The 19866-nt window shown below is 38.0% G+C and overlaps 1 protein-coding gene across 8 annotated transcripts in view; it reads right to left on the reverse strand.

Moving 5' to 3' along the window:
* sox5 (SRY-box transcription factor 5) overlaps positions 1-19866 on the reverse strand; it is a 242769-nt gene that overhangs the window by 47468 nt on the left and 175435 nt on the right. For all 8 annotated transcript variants that reach the window (XM_053241889.1, XM_053241886.1, XM_053241887.1 and 5 more), the window contains one exon: positions 3984-4070. In XM_053241889.1, the coding sequence (XP_053097864.1) occupies positions 3984-4070 (87 nt within the window). The remainder of the gene's footprint in view (positions 1-3983; positions 4071-19866) is intronic.

Raw genomic sequence — 19866 nt, forward strand, 5'->3', positions numbered from 1 at the left:
GAGACGGAGTGGATCAAAGAAAGCTTTCTCTCGTTCAGCGGATCTCTGCTGCAGCTGAAAGGATCTCTGTGGGTCGCTTATTCATAGAGACGGGACTAATAAAGACAAAACACAAGGAGAAGTGAAATAGTGGAGGGATTCTTCACGTAGAATAAACACACACACACACACACACACACACACGCTCCATTGTCAGAGAAAAAGGTACTACACTAGCCTTTACGATACAGACATTAGTCTTTAGGGTGGTACTCTCTCTCAGAGAACACGTGTGTAACTGAGTGGCTGATATGACTGGAATATTGTGATAATTGTGATAATTTGCCATAATAATATCCATATCATGATAAATTATGTGATGACAGCCTTAGTGTGACAAATTACATCATAGTAATATTGAGACTGTGATAAATTACTCAAAGAAATGCAGATATTGTGATTAGTTACATCATAGTATCGATATCTTGATAAAATGCATCATAATAATAATGATGCTGTGAGTAGTTACATCAAAGTAACACTGATATCACGATAAATCACATCATAATGTTGATATTGTAATGAATTTCGTAATAATAACATTAGTATTGTGATTACTTACATCATACATACATCAGATACTGTGATAAATTGCGCCATAATTTTGTCGTGATTAATCATGACATTGTTAATAGTCACATCAAAATATCAATATTGTATATAATAATAGTATCGATATCGTGATCAAGTGCGTCATAATATCATCGCCATTGTGATTAGTTACATCATGGGATCATCACTCTGATACTGCGATGCATTATTAACGTATTATTTACGCATTATTACTATTAATTGTCATATTAATATCAATTGTGATATGTGACATCATGGTAATATTTATACTGTGATACACTGCATCATAGTATTGTCAATATTGTGACTCATTATATCACAGTATCAATATTGTAATAAATTGGTGTCATAATAACATTGATGTGATTAATTATATCATAGTATCGATATCGTGATGAATCTCTATAGTAATATCTATTTTTCATAATATTGCATCATAATATCTATAAGTTACATCATAATAATATTGATATTATAATAAATTATGTCAATTATATTGATATTGTGATGAATTATGTCGAAAATTGTGTTTTTTTTCAGATATCATTTGTAATTTTATAACATTAACCCCCTTTGTCATTTACGAGTTAGTCGTTAACTCATCTGTACCGAATGCTTTCATTTCATAACTCGTCCAAAAATATGCTAAATATATATTTTTAAAAACATTTTTAATAACACAGAAATATCATTGAACCCTCCCCCCCCCCCTCCCCCCCACCAAAGGTTTTTAAAGGCAAAGCTGTCATTAATCTTTAAAAATAATATAATTAATTTTAGTCCTTTAATAAAAATAAACTATAATCAGTTACAAAGCTCTAACTTGATTATAACTTTGCATCTTAAAATAATGAAAACATTAAAAATTATGACGTAGTATAATTTCAGTGTGTGCGTGTGTACGACTCAGTAACTATCAATAATGATACATTTTATGAAAAATATGATTGAGTACTTTACAATAATGAGATGTTTGTTTGAAATTATGCAAATGAGAATGACTAAGAATCGCAAAATAAGAACGTTTACCAAAATACCACTTTTAATCTCAAAATAAAAACGTTTCTCTAAATTTCGACAATATTCCAGTGGGAAAGTTGCTGTAATATTTGTTCTAACGTTCGCACGTCTACTCTCTTGCATTTTGGATTTTTTAAAAAAAATTGTAATCAGATCTTTGTTAAAAACATGACACGTAAAAAAAAACATGACATGTAATAAAACACATCTGTAAACAGCTGCAAAATATAAACTGGTATAAAATGTGCTGAAACATGGATTTAATAATACACACTTCATCCATGATTCCTTATTAGTTAACATCCCATTAACCTGATAGGTGTAGAGTGTCTCCAAGTATCACAGTATGAGACTTTTTTTTTTTACTGTATCTCACACACACACACACACACACAGATGAAAAAACTCAGCTCTCATCAATCATGACCAATGGCTTTGTACTTGGCTGTTGAGAGTACAGAGGCGAGGATCAATAAGCAGTTTCCTCTGCTTCCAAACATCCTCAGGCTGCGTCTCAGAGCCTCTGCGTATCACAGGCGGCGGTAATTAACCAATCTGTAACGACGTAATAGCTGTCAAGCAGCCCACGCCCCTAATTAATGACCAGACTTAACAAATATCTCCCTGAAGCACCGCACTGAGGTGTGGAGTTAGAGCGAGCGAGCGAGAGAGAGGGAGAGAGAGAGAGAGAGAGAGAGAGCATTAAACAGCTTTCTGTGTCGGCACAACTGATCTGATCTCTGACACACTTCTCTCACGTGATTCCAGAGAACATCTAGCTAAGGCATAAAACACTCACCAGCCTCTATTTTTTCCTCTTGTCAAGTCAAGACAAACAAAATAACCCAAAAAACCAACACGTCTTATTATGTTTCCGAGAAATCGCAAGATAAACGTAAACTCCTCTATCCTGAAGATGTTAAAAAACCTACGGAAAAAATACAGCTTTACCACTGACACTGGAGACTCCTTCCATAAACATTAAATAAATGTTTCCTTGCAGAAAACGTATCGATTGATGATAATACGTTGTTGAATATTAATCGACACCTTCTGACCAATCAGATTTGAGAATTTAACTGCGCTGTGGTCTCTGACATGATTCCAGAGAACATCTAGCTAAGGCGTAAAACACTCACCAGCCTCTATTTTTTCCTCTTGCTTAAAGTTAAGACAAAAAAATAACCCAAAAAACGACACGCCTTGTTATGTTTCTGAGAAATCGCAAAATAACCATAAACTCCTCTATCCTGAAGATGTTGGAAAATGTACAGAAACACTACAGCTTTTATCGATTGATGATAATACATTGTTGAATATTGATCGACACCTTCTGACCAATCAGATTTGAGAATTCAACAGCGCTGCGGTTTAGAAAAATAATCCATAACGCACTACATACATTTGCTTCACAATGTTATACGAACGTTGCTCACACATCGTTCCCGTTGACACTAACCTCATGTTAGAGTTAATAATCCTGCGACTAAAAATGTTGCCGTAACGTTGTAGAAGCGTTTATAACTGTTAGATTAAAAACGTTCTCAGAAAATATGACTTAACCAAAAGCTGCTGCAAACATAACGTTCTGAAAACGTTCTGACAACGTTCTGACAACGTTCTGTAGCACTCCTGCTCTTGTCCGGCTTATTAATATCTGAATACAAATTTTAAAGAGAAATGATAGGCCTAGAATGTTTTGTAATGAACACACACACACACACACACACGTGCAGTTCCCTCTCCTAGCAGGGATGCTCTCCTGGAGAAATGTCTCCTCAGCAGGGCTCCTGCACCTGATCAATGAATCCCTTCTTCTTACCCAGAGTGCAATCTGTCTCGCTTTGATCAAACGTTTCTGAGGCACTGAGTGAAGGCCGTTTTCGCTCCTGCGCTTAGAGTTTAGCCTGCTAACCCACAGGAAGCACATCAAAACCATCAGCGCTAACGTTAACAGCGTAGAACACGTGTTCGGTGACCTGACATGGTGTATCATTAACCATGCTAACGTGGGAGCAGCGGTTGCTTAGCAAGGCTCGTTAACAAGCCGACGTTAGAGGCTTTAAAGAAGACAACTTTTCTCGAGACAAAGAAACTTTTGGCGAACTGATGACACGAGCAGGTGTTGAAAAAAAAGTCAGCGTGAAAAAAAAAAGCTGTGTGTGAGCAAACGAATCAATGTTTGTGCCGTTGTTCTATTAAGAGCAACACAAAACAGGTGGCGCATTTTATGGAGCGACTAATGCACTAATGTGTCTGAGTGTGCAGCAGAGATGGATACTGTAGACACACACACACACACACACACACACACACACTGATGCATGTGACGTAAATGTCTTCCTGTTTACCTTTGATCTCTCCGAAGTGACCAGAGCCCATCGCGAGCAGCTTGTCCTTCCAATCCTTGGACAGAAGCCTCTCAATGCTGGGGGCCTCTGTGGGGCGAGAGACAAAGAGAAGGAAAGAGAGTTAGAGAGAGAGAGAGAGAGCGAGAGAGAGAGAGAGAATCAAGCAAAGGCAGGCCACATCACAATAAAGCTCATTTAAAGTCCATTTGCTGTAATAAAGGCTCGTCTCTCTAATGGCAGCAACAGCGGGGTGGGAAGAAGAGAGGATGGAGGGAAACAGAGAGAGAGAGAGAGAGAGAGAGAGAGAGAGGGAGAGAGAGAGAGAGAGAGACACTGCTTCCTCACCTGCTGTTAGCCAATCATTAGCCCTGTGCTCCAGCTCACACAAAGAGCCTCTTAATGCACCACCACAATGGACACATTATCGAGCTTGGCGCTTTGTTTTTCTAATACGCCACGCAGACCCCCGGCTCCCGCAAAACACGCTAATTACTGACCTGCCAAGGACGAGCGGATTCAACGAGAGAGAGAGAGAGAGAGAGAGAGAGAGAGAGGGAGAGAGAGAGTAGAAGGCCAGATACTCAGTACAGAGCTAAATTAAAGGAATACTCCTCCATTTTCTACCTTATCAGTGTCCACTGTATCTGTACCGTATGTGAGATTATCACATAGAACATTTTCAACATGTTTCCCAACACTGAGAAAATGAGTCGATGCAAAAGTAATTAATCGTGAACGTCTAGGGGCAGTTGCTGATGTCTGTCAATAAATGTTTAAAATACGTAAATATACTGTAGAACACAACTTATTGTAACTAACACTAACACTCTAAAGGTGTGAAGACGAGAACGTTCCAACACTGGAGCAACACAGTAAAAAGTAGTTCCGGTTACTTTCTCAAACGTTTTGTCATATCCATACGCCATTAGTCTATGTTAGAGACACATTATTAATTAAAAAAGGAGTCTGCTCTTTGATAGGACAAATTTTAAAGATTTGGAGCTTCATTTCCAGAAAAAAAAAAAAAAAAAAAACTTCTGTTCAAGAAGTCATTAAACATCTGCCCTTAGACTTCCATTATAAACTTAAATCACTCATTCTTCCCTTTGAAAAAGTAGTTCCTCTCCATGGAGAATTTGTTTTCCTCGAATGAAGGCTTAGGGTCAGTTGTCAAGAAATGTTTAACATACATGACTATATAACACATAATAGAGTAACTAGTAGTGTAAAGACAAATTTCCAACACTGGAGCAATCGAGTAAAAAAGTAGTTCCCAGTTACTTAACACTTTCTTAAAGGTTTAGTCATATCCATACGCCACCAAACTTCATTACTGACACACGACTACAAACTTGAAAATACTTGGAAAACTCTCTGATATGACAAACTCTTAAGATTTGTAATAATAATAATGTTTAATTTAGATAGCACCTTTCTCATACCCAAGGACACTTTGCAATTAGAGAACAAACAAACAGAAAAAACAAAAACAGAATTCATTAAAATATTCATTACTGATGCTAGAACATCTGCCCTTTGACTTCCATTACAAATGTGTAAACAGGTTATTTTCTTTAGTACACTTTTTAAGATTTAAGATTTCATCGTCTAAGCTAAGCTAACATCACTGGAAATGTAAAAGCACTAACTCTTCCCTTCCGCTCAACGGAAATAGTTTTCTCGAAATACATTTAAGAATGGACTCCTAGGGGCAGTTGTTAAATTCTAGAAATGTTTAAAATAAACAACACACATTATATATAAAATATACACACGTTGTTATAAAGAGGGCTGTAAAGCTTTTTCATTTGTTCAGAGATCAGACAAATTTCCAACACTGGAGTGGTTAAAAAGTAGTTCCGGTAACTTTACTCTTTCTCAAACTTTTTGTCGTATCCATACGCCTTCAATCTCTGTTAGTGACACATAACTACAAATTTCCACTTTGAAAAGTAGTTTACTGTCCGATACGATAAACTATAAAGATTTAAAGTACACCTTTCCCAAGATTTTGTCATATCAGCTTTGTTAACTCCATTGATAATATACAAAATAAAAAAGTAGTTCCTCATCACCAAAATGTTGCTTTCTCAAATGAACGTCTGTAAACATAATTAAAATACATGACAATATAAAAAATTATTATAACCACGACTCTGGAAGGTGTTCAGACAAGAGAAAGTCTTACTAAAGATGTTAGCATCAAGCTGAAGTCTTGTCCAAGTGCGCAACATGGGAACAACACAGTAAAAAGTAGTTCCGGTCGCTTTACACTTTCTCAAACGATCTGTCGTATCCATGCGCCATCTGTCTACATTAGCGACACGCAGCTACAAATTTTCACTTTGAAAACGTAGTTTATTCTCCAATAGGAGAAATTATAGCTTGGTTTCTTGGATTTAAAGCTTGGATTGAACAATTCATTAAAATATTTGTAATTAATGCCATGACAACTGCCCTTAGACTCCCATTATAAATGAGTTTTAAGTGTTTTTGTGTTTTTTCTATGATTTTGTCGTATCAGTTACGGTAACTCGACTGTAAATGTAAAAGCACTAATTCGTCCCTGTTTTTCAAAGAAAAGTCTTGGGGCAGTTGCTGAAATGTGTCAATAAATGTATAAAATATAACGACAATGATCATAACTAGCATTGTAATAGTTTAAAATTAATTAACGCGATTAATTAAGAGATTAATTTGCAAAGCCGTTTGACAGAACACTCCCACAAAATGTTTGCATAATCGTTTATTAACAGATTTAACATCTGCCCTTAGACTTCTATTATACGTGAGATTCACGTAAATGTATCCTCTGGTTTTTTTCTCACTACTGGGAAAAGTGTGGAAATGATTGTGTATAATAATCACACACACACACTACAGATGCAGTAAATATAGATTGTGTTTAAGAGTGTTGGACTATTCCTTTAACGCTAGTGTTCCATCACACACACACACACACACACACACACACACACACATCACAATGTAACATTTCTGTGTTGAGTTTTTTCTCTCTTTTAAAATAAGCTTACTGTCTCTGTGGGTTGTATGCTCTTTATTATTCTCTCTCTCTCTCTCTCTCTCTTTATCTCTCTCTCTTTATCTCTTGTTCTTTCTCTCTCAATTGTCTGTAATCACATGGTTTCAGCCCTCAAGGTGCTGCCAAAGGAGCAGATGTCCATCCGCATGACTACGAACATTTATGCAACCTATATAATCTCTCTCACACACATACACACACACACACACACACACACACACACACACAATAGGCATTATCTTTATGCCGATGTGGATGTACATGTAAAAATGTATTGACCTTTGAAATGAGAAATAGACACACACACACACACACACACACACACACGCACACACACACACACACACACTTAATGTATTTCATTGACTCTGTGTGTTAATTTAGCTAAACATGACTTCATCAGACTCGGACCTTTCTGTAATAGCCAACTGTAATTTTTGTCTCATTTAATATCTATATATATAAAAAACAAATTTTTGTTTGTTTCCTTTTTTTGAATTAAAAAGCTTTTTTTAAAAAAAAAAAAAATCATTTGTAACTGTCCAGATGTCTTCACAACATCAAAAACATGCCATATTTTGATCATTTGGTCCCTATAAAGAGCTTATTACATGCCCACAGTTAGACACACACACACACACACACACACACACACTTAGCGGTGGAGAGGAACAAAAACACCAGGTGGCACCATTAGTAATTCGGTTGCAGCTCATAACGCTGAATACTAACCTGAAGCTTTTGCGACTGATACAGATTACAGGCCCCAGGTGGACACACACACACACACACACACACACACACACACACACACACACACACACACAGTCGCTATCTGCCCGCTGGTCCCCGTCAGTTGCGCTCTTGTTCCTGACAGCTGTCTCCCCGTGGTCCAACAGGTGTTATTAGCCTTTCTCTCTCTCTCTCTCTCTCTCTCTCTCTCCCTCTCTTTCTCTCTCTTTCACTCTTTGTATTGCTCTCTCACCCTCTTGCATCCATCTGTGTGTAACAATGACGGAGGCTTTTAAGCCGGAGAGCTGTGACACGTGAAAAGGGCCACCAAATGGCCACTCGATTGCTCTGACCTTCCCCTCTCTCTCTCTCTCTCTCTCTCTCTCTCTGCTACACCTTAATAGTTAATATTTATATTTATTAACACGGCCGTCATTGTCCTGGTGACAGCAGCTCCACTTTAACCATTAATACAAATGGGAAAGGCTTCTGGTTTCATGACAGCTCACAGCGGGGAATCTTTATTTTGCCGAATGGAAGGAGCCGGAAGCGTCTCGCTGATGGCTCTGCCTTCCTTTCATGCCACTTTCTGCTCTCTCTCTTTTCATTCGTTCTTTATAAAAAAAAAACGAAAACAATTTGTTCTTTGGAGATGTTGCCCATATGACACTATGTGAGATAATTATATACATTTATTCAGGGATGGAAAATAATTATCTATTTGTTGGTGGAAATTTCCAGAAAGAAAAGCTTTAATGGCACCAATCAATCAATCAATCAATCAATCAATAAGAAGTTCTATATCTTTATTTAATACATTTTTTATGTATGTACGTATGGATAAACTCTGTGATCATGTGATCATCGAAGGTGTCCAGATATACATATATTTCTCCATGCATGAAGTGATCCACGGTGTCTTCCAAAAGTATGTGCACCCCTGGTCTACGTAATCATTGAGTCCCAAATAAGCACAATTCACAAAAAAAGTTTAAATATACATATATATTATATATGTATTGCACTTTTGTTTCATGAATTGTGTCACTGTAGCAGAAATGTGTGCGCTAGACGATCATATGTATGTGCACCTTGTGATGCTGGCTGTACGTAAATACAGCCATTCACAGGACTACTATAGAGCTCTGTATGGGGAAGCAGGGTGGAAACATGTGTGTGTGTGTGTGTGTGTGTGTGTGTGTGGCTGTTATAAAATGAGGGGTGAGACCTGTAATGTGGTGTAGAGGTGACAGGGTGTGGGCATTTCAGGAAAAAAACACAAGCTGTGTGTGTGTGTGTGTGTGTGTGTGTGCGTTTCAAGTCAGGTCAGCTTTATTTAATACAATTTATCCTCTCACATTAGTGTAAGTCAAACATGGAGGAAGAAAATAAGGACGAAAATGAAGACTACAATCAGCAGAAGGTCTCTCAGTCGATGTGACAATCACAGGTGAATTATGGGGTATTACTGGGATTCATTAAATCCAGCAGCTGGCTACAGGTCGAGCCAAAATGGCCGACCACCTGGCTGACGGTGTCGGTGGAATCAGTGGCTCTGTAGTGGCCCGTGTGAGTCAGCGCCAACTTTTCACCCCGAGTGCCAAAAACACTGGCGCTCTCTGAAACTTCACAAACAATTCCATCACCATGTCTCGTCTCATTCAAAGCCACATTTCTATTTTTCACCTAGAGAACGTTTCGTTTCTGTGACTCATACCTAAACATGCGAGACTTTGTTCCTAATTTTTCCCCATTATGTCATTTTTATATATATATAATATTAAGTAAGGAATAAAGCACACAGTATTGTATTGTTATAGGAAAATAATCAACTACAAAGAGTTACCGTCTCTAAGTTGATTCTTTTCCTACATCATCACATCCTAAGGTGTTTTATTCCTCTGATCCAACAGCAATTTGTTAACAATTTCAATCCGTATTTACTTTTTACCCGGTTATAGTCACATTTATTGTTGTGGCATGTTGATAAAACAGGTTATTTCCTATTTTCACTTACGTTATAGCAGCTATAAACAGTCATTCCCTCATCAGACTCTCTTCTGTGTATCTTTACAAAGCGCTGACACTGGAGACTCCTTCCATAAACGTTAAATAAACATTTTCTTACAATAAGAAAACTTCACCATAACAACAATTACTCTTTTTTTTAATTCGTTTATGTGGAGCGTCCGCTGTACAAGTCCCTGTGAGCGAGCTGTTACTATAGAAACGATAACGTATCAGAAGGAGCGCATTAATATAAAACTGCGCTACTCTCAGAGCTGCTGTTACAGAAAATGAATCTACAGCTTCTGACTAATCAGAATCCAACAGTGCTGTGGTGTAATAAGTATTACCAAGTTCATAAAGATGAAGAGGAGAGTATTATTATTATTAATTATTAATAACAAAGAAAAAGAAAGAGAGAGAGAGAGAGAGAGAGAGAGAGAGAGTCAAAGACAGAGAAAGGCACTTTGAGGCAAAAAAAAGGGAGGGAAGAGAAAGGAGAAAGGGAAAAATAGAGAAGGAGGGGAGGATGAAGCAGACTCTCGGAGGACAACAAAAGAAGCAGTGTGCGGACGCCAGCTCCATGCGAGCAGGGAGAGCTCAGAGGAAAGACCCCGACTCGGCCCAAAACACAACAAGCTCCACATTCACGGCTCCCATCGCCGCTCAATAACGCAATTATCCACCAGCCGCACCACTTTATCCAGTTTATCTGCAGCTGGAGACGTGTGTGTGTGTGCGACTCTATAGAGAATATACACTTATATATTTATATATTTATACACACACACACCAGAGACAGCAGTAACTCTCCTAAACCCACTAATTAACTGCTGCCTTTGTGGCTGAAACACTTCTCGAGATCAATAAGGAACCGAGTTCGAGACGTCCAAAACAAACATTTCCCCTCGTCGGATGAAAAGATGATCATAATCGCGCTTGATCATCAATTAATGCGCGACTGCTGTCGCTACCACAGACTTTGTTCAAAATTCCTTCTAAAGGCCGTTCAACCGTCCATGCCAAAGCTCTTCGCTCCTTGCCAGCCGTCAGAGCGAGGGACGAAAAAAGGAGACAAATCCAGTAAAAAAAAAAAAAAAAAACGCTCTCGTCAAAAGCTGCCATTCACATCCACACAAGGTTAAAAGCTAAAAGTCTCTATTATGTGTGTCGATTGGGGAAAAAAGGCAATGCTTGGCAACAGTTAGCGCAAAACACACATATATGCCGAAAACGGCATTTTCCATTTTCCCGAGAGAGAGAGAGAGAGAGAGAGAGATGGATGGATGGAGGGCAAGTTAAACGCTCTTTAGATCTTACCTTTGTCACCAGGGCAACAAGGACAATTTTCTAAAACAAAATAAAAAAAAAAAAGATGGAAAAACATGTCTGGAAAAAAAGAGTGCTTTTATGTGAGTTATGGGTGATTTTTTTTTTTTTTTTTTTTTTTGACATTTATTACATTAAAGGTTCCCTCATGAGGAAACATAAAGAGGAAAAAAGAAGCTGAAAAAAGAGAAGAAAAATAAAATCATTAAAAAAAAACCTTGCATCTCTGAAGAAATTATGCATCAATTATTTTTTTTCCAAATTAACAAATCACGGCATTATATTACACGTACTGTACACGTCCAAATTTCCAATCTGGATGCTTTTGAAGCACAGTGAATAAAATGTACATGAAGCTGACTTTGCTGTAATGTCAGTGTAGCTGAGTTTGTGCTTCAAACCCTGCAGAAAACGACAGAACGTTCCAGAATCCCTGAAGAAAAAGTTGAAGTCCACTTCAAAAACGAGGTAAAAAATAACATATTAGATTTAAAGCGCTCCAGGAACGTCTTTTTTAGCGTTCTTTTTTTTTTTGCACAAACGACGCGCGATTTAATTCGTCTCAATTCCCCGCCGAGAAACGGGTGAGATAATAAACAAGGAAAGTCACTTTATCTCGCGCTGAATTTGTTGCCCTTCACATTTTTCTGCATTCTTTTTCTCTGACAGATGGTGTTGTGGGTGCTTATGTCCAATTTGATTTGAACCAAAACGCGAGCCAAATTTATTCTGGCACTTTCCGCACGCTGCCAAATTTACCACTGCCAGATTGAAATAACTGTGCGCGGGGCATGACATTGTGAAGAAGAACGTGAACAAAATCGTCACGACGTGTGAGGAAAAAAAAAAAAAAAAGTACGGAGGGAGGAGAACGGAGGAGGGGGAGGGGGGTAAAGAAGAAATTCTCAGAGGACGCGGCCAAGAAGAGAGCGTCGAGAGCCTGCTGGCGGAAAAAAAAACAAGTATGGATGTTTACATATATATATATATATATATATATATATATATATATATATATATATATATATATATATATATGAGAAATGTTCTTTTCTCTTATCTCTCTCTCTCTGTCTCGTGCTATCAGTCTTTATCGGAACCTGATCTGAGCTCTCGAGTTCATTGCCCAGGTTATGATAAGCAGCGGAACCCACTTTGCATAACACCGTACGACGTACAGATTAGACGGTAATAATAACCCAATAAATCAGCATGACTCTGTATTTCATACACAGTTCAACTCTGTCATCATCATCACTCAGTGTCACGCTGTTACGGGAAAATAATCAGCGACGGGAAGGTGTGACGAAGCAGAATTACTGCTAAGTCACTTCCTAAGTGTTTTTATTCCTCTTATACCACAGTAATTTGTGAAACAATTACAATTTTTTTAGTCACTAAAAAAATATGTTCTCTTTATCCATTTATAGTTACATTTAATATTGAGGAAATTGTGTTATTGCAGCTATACACGGACTCACAAAGTGTAAAATTCTCTGTCGGAAAAAAGTTACGAAGCACTGACACTGGAGACTCCTTCCATAAATGTTAAATGTGTCTTCACTGAAAATATCACCATATCAACGATTACACGCGTTTATGTTTACACGCCCACTGTACAAGTTACTATAGAAACGTATTAGAACAAGCTGTGATTTGTAGCTTCTGACCAATCAGAATCCAGAATTCGTCACTGCATTCTTGTGAGTTAAAGCAAAACAAGGTGCTCGGTTAACGTGCATCTCTGGTGTTAACAGCGCCGGGGTGAGGAAAACCGAGGCAGCTGCGGCGTGTTTGTGCGTCCTGCACACACTCTGTAACAGAAAGTGACACGTTCAATCTGTCTGGTGGCGTTGAACGCATCACGAAACATCTCTGAGGTCTGAGGAGAGCTGTCATAGCCTGAGGGCTGCTCTGATTACACAACAAAAGGATACTGTGTGTGTGTGTGTGTGTGTGCATAAAAGGTTACTTAGAGTGGTGCCATACAAGAACATTTTTTGATTGATGGATTTTTAATCGTCGTTGTTGGTTCCACAGAGAGCTAAAACAAATCCCAACATCAGTGTTATCATCTTCTGGAAGGATCTTTGTGACAACAACAACAACAACAACAGCAACAACAACAACAACAACAACAACAACCCTGCTCAACAATCATGGACTGAAAGGTTCTTTAGGGAAACAAACAAATGTTTTTTAAGGTACCACAAAATGGTTCTTCAAAGAAGTATCTGGTGGTGAGGGTGAAATGAGAAACTTGAAATGAGCAACATAAATGGTTCTTTCAGGAACCAGTAATGGTTCTATGGTGGTTCTTTGTGTGTGTGTGTGTGTGTGTGTGTGTGTTCTTTAGGGAACCAAAAATGGAGGAGACACTTGAGAATCATGGATATGTATGTGTGTGAATAGTTTTACACACACACACACACACACACACACACAGGAGGACGGGATGTCTGTCTGACTGTTAACATCCCTGTCATGTTGTCATGTACCCTGGCTTTTGTGAAAGAAGCCATCAAACTCACACACACACACACACACACACACAAATCAAAAAACACCCCCTCCCCCACCACCAGCCCTGACCCTTTATCTGCGTCCATCTTCCACTTCCTGTCACAATGGCACAGCTGAACACTGTTATTAGCCGCTTAAAAGAAATGGCACCCCGTCTCCGTCTCCGGGTGACAGCTCCACATTGTTTATCACATCACAATTTGTTTAGCGACTTTTTCACTAAGCCCTGTTTTTTTGGGGCTCATTTTTCTGTCATGACATGTGAAATTACGCATACACACTCTGTCACTGAGAAATAATATTTCAAATATATATATATATATATAAAGTCAATCATTAGGTCAAGCTGTTCTCGCTGCTTGAGGTCCCTGAAACGCTGTTTTCTTTTTTTGTGCTTAAGAATGCCTCGTATTGTCTGGCCTGTATCGCTCACAGATATTGGCGCCCATGTGAGAGCCATTAACAGGGCTAAAATAGCACAGATGATGGCCTGAGTGAGAGCGTGAACCGAACCGACCTGAACTGTACTCACTAGCACTTTAATAACCTGAGCATCAAATCTGTGCTTTTCTTCTTGTTTCACCTGAACAATATTTATGAATAATTAGAGATGAGGAATATGAGTATGTTACGAGTCTGTTTTTTGGTACCAGAAATGAGTCACTTGCTCAGTATTATTCAATCACAGGACATTGTATTTAGCTCTGTTTACGTTTCCCTGGTTTAAAAAAGCAGCCATGAAAAGTACGTGTGTGTGTTCATGCACTTATGCTACTAAGTTTATACTTTATAACATTACTGAGCTGATTTTAAATAAGCTAGCTACATTAGTTACACCTGTATCAAGTGGAAAAGAGCAGGTTTTGTATTACTTTTGGTAAAGTAAATTAAAATAAAGTACGCTTTCGTTTTCATTGCGTCAGAATATCGTCCCTCGAGCGATAGCAGCGAATCATCAAGAACGATATATTGTTTTTCTAAGAGCTGTGATTTTCACTCATTCTGTTTGTAAACGTTTTTTTCTCACCTAGCCAGTGTTAGCTAAGAACTCCTCATAACTCGCGAGCTTTACTTTTAAGATATTTTCCCAAAGTATACTAAAAGCCTAAAGCTAATTGGTAGCTACTGTCTTTAATTCATTATCAGCAACATTATCATATCATGAAGGAACTCGTAAAAATACGGAGTAGAACACTACAAGTAAAAAAATAAACCTATGAGTGTATAACAAAAGAAGCTTCTTGCGTTTTTTGTATTGTTCGAAGATTGCTAAGAATTTGAATCGTAAAATCTGAAGCTCACGCTTGTTAATGCAGCCTGCAAGTGACAGAAAGCAAGCTAGTTACACTCTACAGGTTTAAAAGGTTAAATCTAGCACTCGAACGAACCGTGAAAAGTTTTACGCAGAATCCCACAACAGCTGATTTACTTTTTACTCAAGAAAAAACAACCAGGAGTAGAAATGAGTTCACTTTTCTTTTAGAAGCGTGTTTTTTCTAACATATTTTGTAGACACAGAGTTCACCAGAAGCTCATTCGACTCAGGGTGAAAACATGCTGCTACAAGTTAAAGCTTCGATCGCTTGATAAGATCGGTCATGGGAACGATTCGGCAGCGATTAACCTTATTACACTGCCACTGCTTGCGTGTTTTCCCCCTCTTTTAATCCTAAACACTTTCTGAATTTTATTCCCTACCTACTAAATAGCGCACTATCTGGAACTTCAGACATTTATTTATACCGTCCACTTTCTCAGTGAATAATCACGTTACGTGTATTTCATAATATTATTACCCACAATGCACTAAACATCGCTAAACATCAACGGTAATACAGTGTTCGGTCCCTTCTTGCCTCTCCCTATACAGTGCTCTATAGAGAAGTGACTATATAGTGACGAGTGAATGAGTGAGTGAGGTCACGTCTGCCTTGTAGGAGAAGTGCGCTAACATGATAAGCCATTCCAGGAAACATCTTAACTCACTTAAACATCATTAGCGCACTATACAGTGCACCCTTAACCGTGTTATTCACCCTCAAGATCACTAAACATCAGTTCTGCAGCTCCAGCTGTTTACTTCACTTTCCCACAACACAGAAAGTTTAAAAACCAAAGTTTTAAATCGACTCCAATATCACCAGCTTTGTTCAGAACACACTTAAAGTCAAAGCATCTTTTGACAAATAAAACCTAAACCTATTTAGTATTTAGTATCTTCAGAGGTAAACTTTATAACAGTATTATTACTAGTGCAAAAGCTTCAAAACATTTCAAAACAGTTTGCTTAGCGACTTTTTCTTTAGTGTACTTCTCTTCAAGTACACTCACACACGCTAGTGTAGTGTATCTAAAGCTAACTGTAACTATATCTAACAGTGTACTTCTCTTCAAGTACACTCACACACGCTAGTGTAGTGTATCTAAAGCTAACTGTAACTATATCTAACAGTGTACTTCTCTTCAAGTACACTCACACACGCTAGTGTAGTGTATCTAAAGCTAACTGTAAGTATAAATAACAGTGTACTTCTCTTCAAGTACACTCACTCATGCTAGTGTAGTGCATCTAAAGCTAACTGTAAGTATAAATAACAGTGTACTTCTCTTCAAGTACACTCACTCATGCTAGTGTAGTGTATCTAAAGCTAACTGTAACTATATCTAACAGTGTACTTCTCTTCAAGTACACTCACTCATGCTAGTGTAGTGTATCTAAAGCTAACTGTAAGTATAAATAACAGTGTACTTCTCTTCAAGTACACTCACACATGCTAGTGTAGTGTATCTAAAGCTAACTGTAACTATATCTAACAGTGTACTTCTCTTCAAGTACACTCACTCATGCTAGTGTAGTGTATCTAAAGCTAACTGTAAGTATAAATAACAGTGTACTTCTCTTCAAGTATACTCACACATGCTAGTGTAGTGTATCTAAAGCTAACTGTAAGTATAAATAACAGTGTACTTCTCTTCAAGTACACTCACACATGCTAGTATAGTGTATCTAAAGCTAACTGTAAGTATAAATAACAGTGTACTTCTCTTCAAGTACACTCACTCATGCTAGTGTAGTGTATCTAAAGCTAACTGTAAGTATATCTAGCAGTGTACTTCTCTTCAAGTATACTTCAGTTACATTAAAAGAAACTACCGTACTTCTCTTCAGGTATCCCAAAGTAAACGAGTGTACTTCTTTCCAGGTGTACTTATAAATATCAGAGGTAAATTAGTGTACTTCTCTTCAAGTATGCTAAAATAAACTTCTCTATATACTTCAAATATACTTGCTAGCGTATCAAATGTAAACTATAAGTATACCTGACACTAAGTGTATTACTATCCTTGTAGTAAACTTGGATGAAGTTCTAGTATATACTGTAACTAGTGTAATTCTCTCGAAGTCAACATAGAAATGCGAGTACATGGCACGTTAGTTTGTCAAAAGTAATTAGTGAACTTCCCTCCAAGTAGGCATTAGTCTGTTGTCATGAACTCAGATAAATTTCTAGTATATACTTAGTGTACTTTTCTCCAGGTATACTTAGAAATGCTAGTATATTAAAAGTAAACCTGTGCACTGCTCTTAAAGAACACTCAGAAATGCTATTATATTAAAAAGTAAACCTGTCCTTGTCTTCAACCTCGCTAAAATAAACTACTGGACTTCTCTCAAAGTATGCTAAAGTAAACTAGTGTACTAGCATGCATAAGTTCACTTAAAGAGAAGTGCACTAGGTTACTTTAGCATACTTTGAGAGTACTTATGCATGCTAGTGTATCAAAGGTAAACTGTAAGTATACCTGATAGTGTACTTCTCTCCAAGTAAACACTTGTATATTTGCAGTAAACATGGATATAATTAGTTTACATCTAGTATACTTACAAGTATGCTAGTATGCTAGCATAGTATGCTAGTATACCAACAGTAAACTAGTTCACTATCCTTTAAGACAACTGAGAAATCCTGTTAAAAGTAAACTATTAAAAGTGCATTTCTCTACAAGTATACAAACTTGGATAAACTTCTAGTATATGCCTAATGTAATTTTCTCTAAGCATGCCAAAAGTAAACTAGTGCACTATCTTAGACTACTACTTAGAAATACTATAATATAAAAACTAACTAGCATGCTTCCGCTCAAGTATGCTAAAGTAGGACTAGTAAACTAAACTAGTAAACTTCTCTTCATATATAATTAATACAAGTAGACCCACTGTTACTGCTACTGTTTAAAAACTTTATTAGTGCACTCCTGTCCACGTATACTCACACGTTACTGAACGTATACTTTACTCTTAGTGTATCTGACCCTAAGTACTTCTTACCAAGTACACTCACACATAGTAGAGTATCAAAAGTATTTTACTCTTAGATAACTTGGCTCAGAGTATACATTAGTATCCTTGTAGTAAACCTGGATAAACTTGTAGTATATATCTAATGAACTTTTCTCAAATTATACTTCGAAATGCTAACATATAAGAAGTAAACGTTTCTTTATCATCTTTTTACTTAGATATATTTATACTCAGATTTCTCAGAGTATCCCAAAGTAAATTAGTGTACTTCTCTCCAAGTACACTCATACATACTAGTATATTGAGGGTATACTTAACACTAGTACACTTGCAGTAAACTAGTGTAGCATATCAAAAATGAAGTGTAAGTATTATCTATCCTTAGGGAACTTGGCTCAGAGTATACATTAGTATCCTTGTAGTAAACTATTAGTACATTAGTGCACTTCTTTATAAGTATACTTAAAAATGTTAGTGTATCCAAAATAAATGAGGACAATTAGAAATGTTATGATATCAAAAGTAAGCTAGTTTACCTCTTTTCAAGTATACTTAGACATGCTAGTGTTTAAAAACTAAAGTACCGTACTTCTCTCCAAGTATGTCAGAGTAAATTAGTCTACTTTTCTCCAAGTATACTCACACATACTAGTGTATCAACAGTAGCAGTAAAGTGTAAGTGTACTTGACATGACACTAGTAACTGTGTAGTAAACTATATCAAAAGTAAACTATAAATATACTTAACTCTTAGGGAACTTGGTGCCGAGTATAAATTAGTATCCTTGTAGTAAACTTGTAAACTAGTGTACATGTCTCTAAGTATACTTAGAAATGGTAGTATATGGAAAACACGTCCATGACAACCTCCAGAACTTTAACTCTAACATTCTCTCAGCTGACTTTGTTTAGTTATAAAATGCGAGGGAAAAGTTTGAGGGTGAGCGCATCATGAGCATCAGACTACCTAGAGGTTATGTGAAGCTGGCTAGCAGGAGACGAGAGCAATCCAAAACTCTGCTCCATCTGACACGAAGCACCTCGGAGGCAAAAAGAGCAGGAGAGGAAGCGGAAGATGCAGAGAGGGAGCGGAGAGAGACGAGGCCATGTCTCACTTTCACACTCTGCTAACTGAGAGCTGGTGCCAGGGAAGGGAAAGACACGAGTCAGGTGTGTGTGTGTGTGTGTGTGTGTGTACAGATATGGAAGAGCTCTGCTGTGTGACAACCAGGTGACATCTTGAGTGATAAAACTTTGCATTAAGAAGATGTATAAAAACATTATGACATATGGAAGGCAACTGAAGTGTGTAGTGGTGGAAAGGGGAAAAAAAACAGTGATACATGTGTGTGTATGTGTGTGTGTGTGTTTTTGTGTGTGTGTGTGTGTGTGTGTGTGAAAGAGAATAGATAGATTTATACATACAATGAGGACAGACGGAGTGTGTGTGTGTGTGTGTGTGTGTGTGTGCTCCAGTAGTCTGGCAGAGAATGTCAGATCCAGCTCAAAATGACTAGCAGCTGGAGGTGACAGTTGTTTTAACAGCTGAGCTGACAGGATTAATTCAAATGCGCCGAAATCAAAAAGCGGAGAACACCTGTTCTCACGCAGGCGAGGGGAGGGAGAACCAGAGGTGAGCCGAGACACGTAGATGAAAAAGGAGAGCGGATCGAGGGCTCGGCAGCCTCCTCGCTCGTCTCACAACATCTGGCTGGAATAAAGCGGCTTTTCTGCGCAGGGTGGGCGGGTCACGACCCCCAGGGGCCGCCCGGCGGAGACGGATAACTTTATTTCAAAGCTGCGTAATCAAAGATCCCACGCTGGGAGAAGTAAAGAGTTCCTCTGAAGAAGAGCAGAGGAACGCGAACGCGAGACGTAGGGCAAAATCTGGAGCAGGATCCGGTGTCGGATTCGAGACTACGTACGATTCACGCTGTCTGTCTGTC

The sequence above is a fragment of the Pangasianodon hypophthalmus genome, chromosome 18 (genome assembly GCF_027358585.1).
Source record: "Pangasianodon hypophthalmus isolate fPanHyp1 chromosome 18, fPanHyp1.pri, whole genome shotgun sequence".
Lineage (NCBI taxonomy): Eukaryota > Metazoa > Chordata > Actinopteri > Siluriformes > Pangasiidae > Pangasianodon > Pangasianodon hypophthalmus.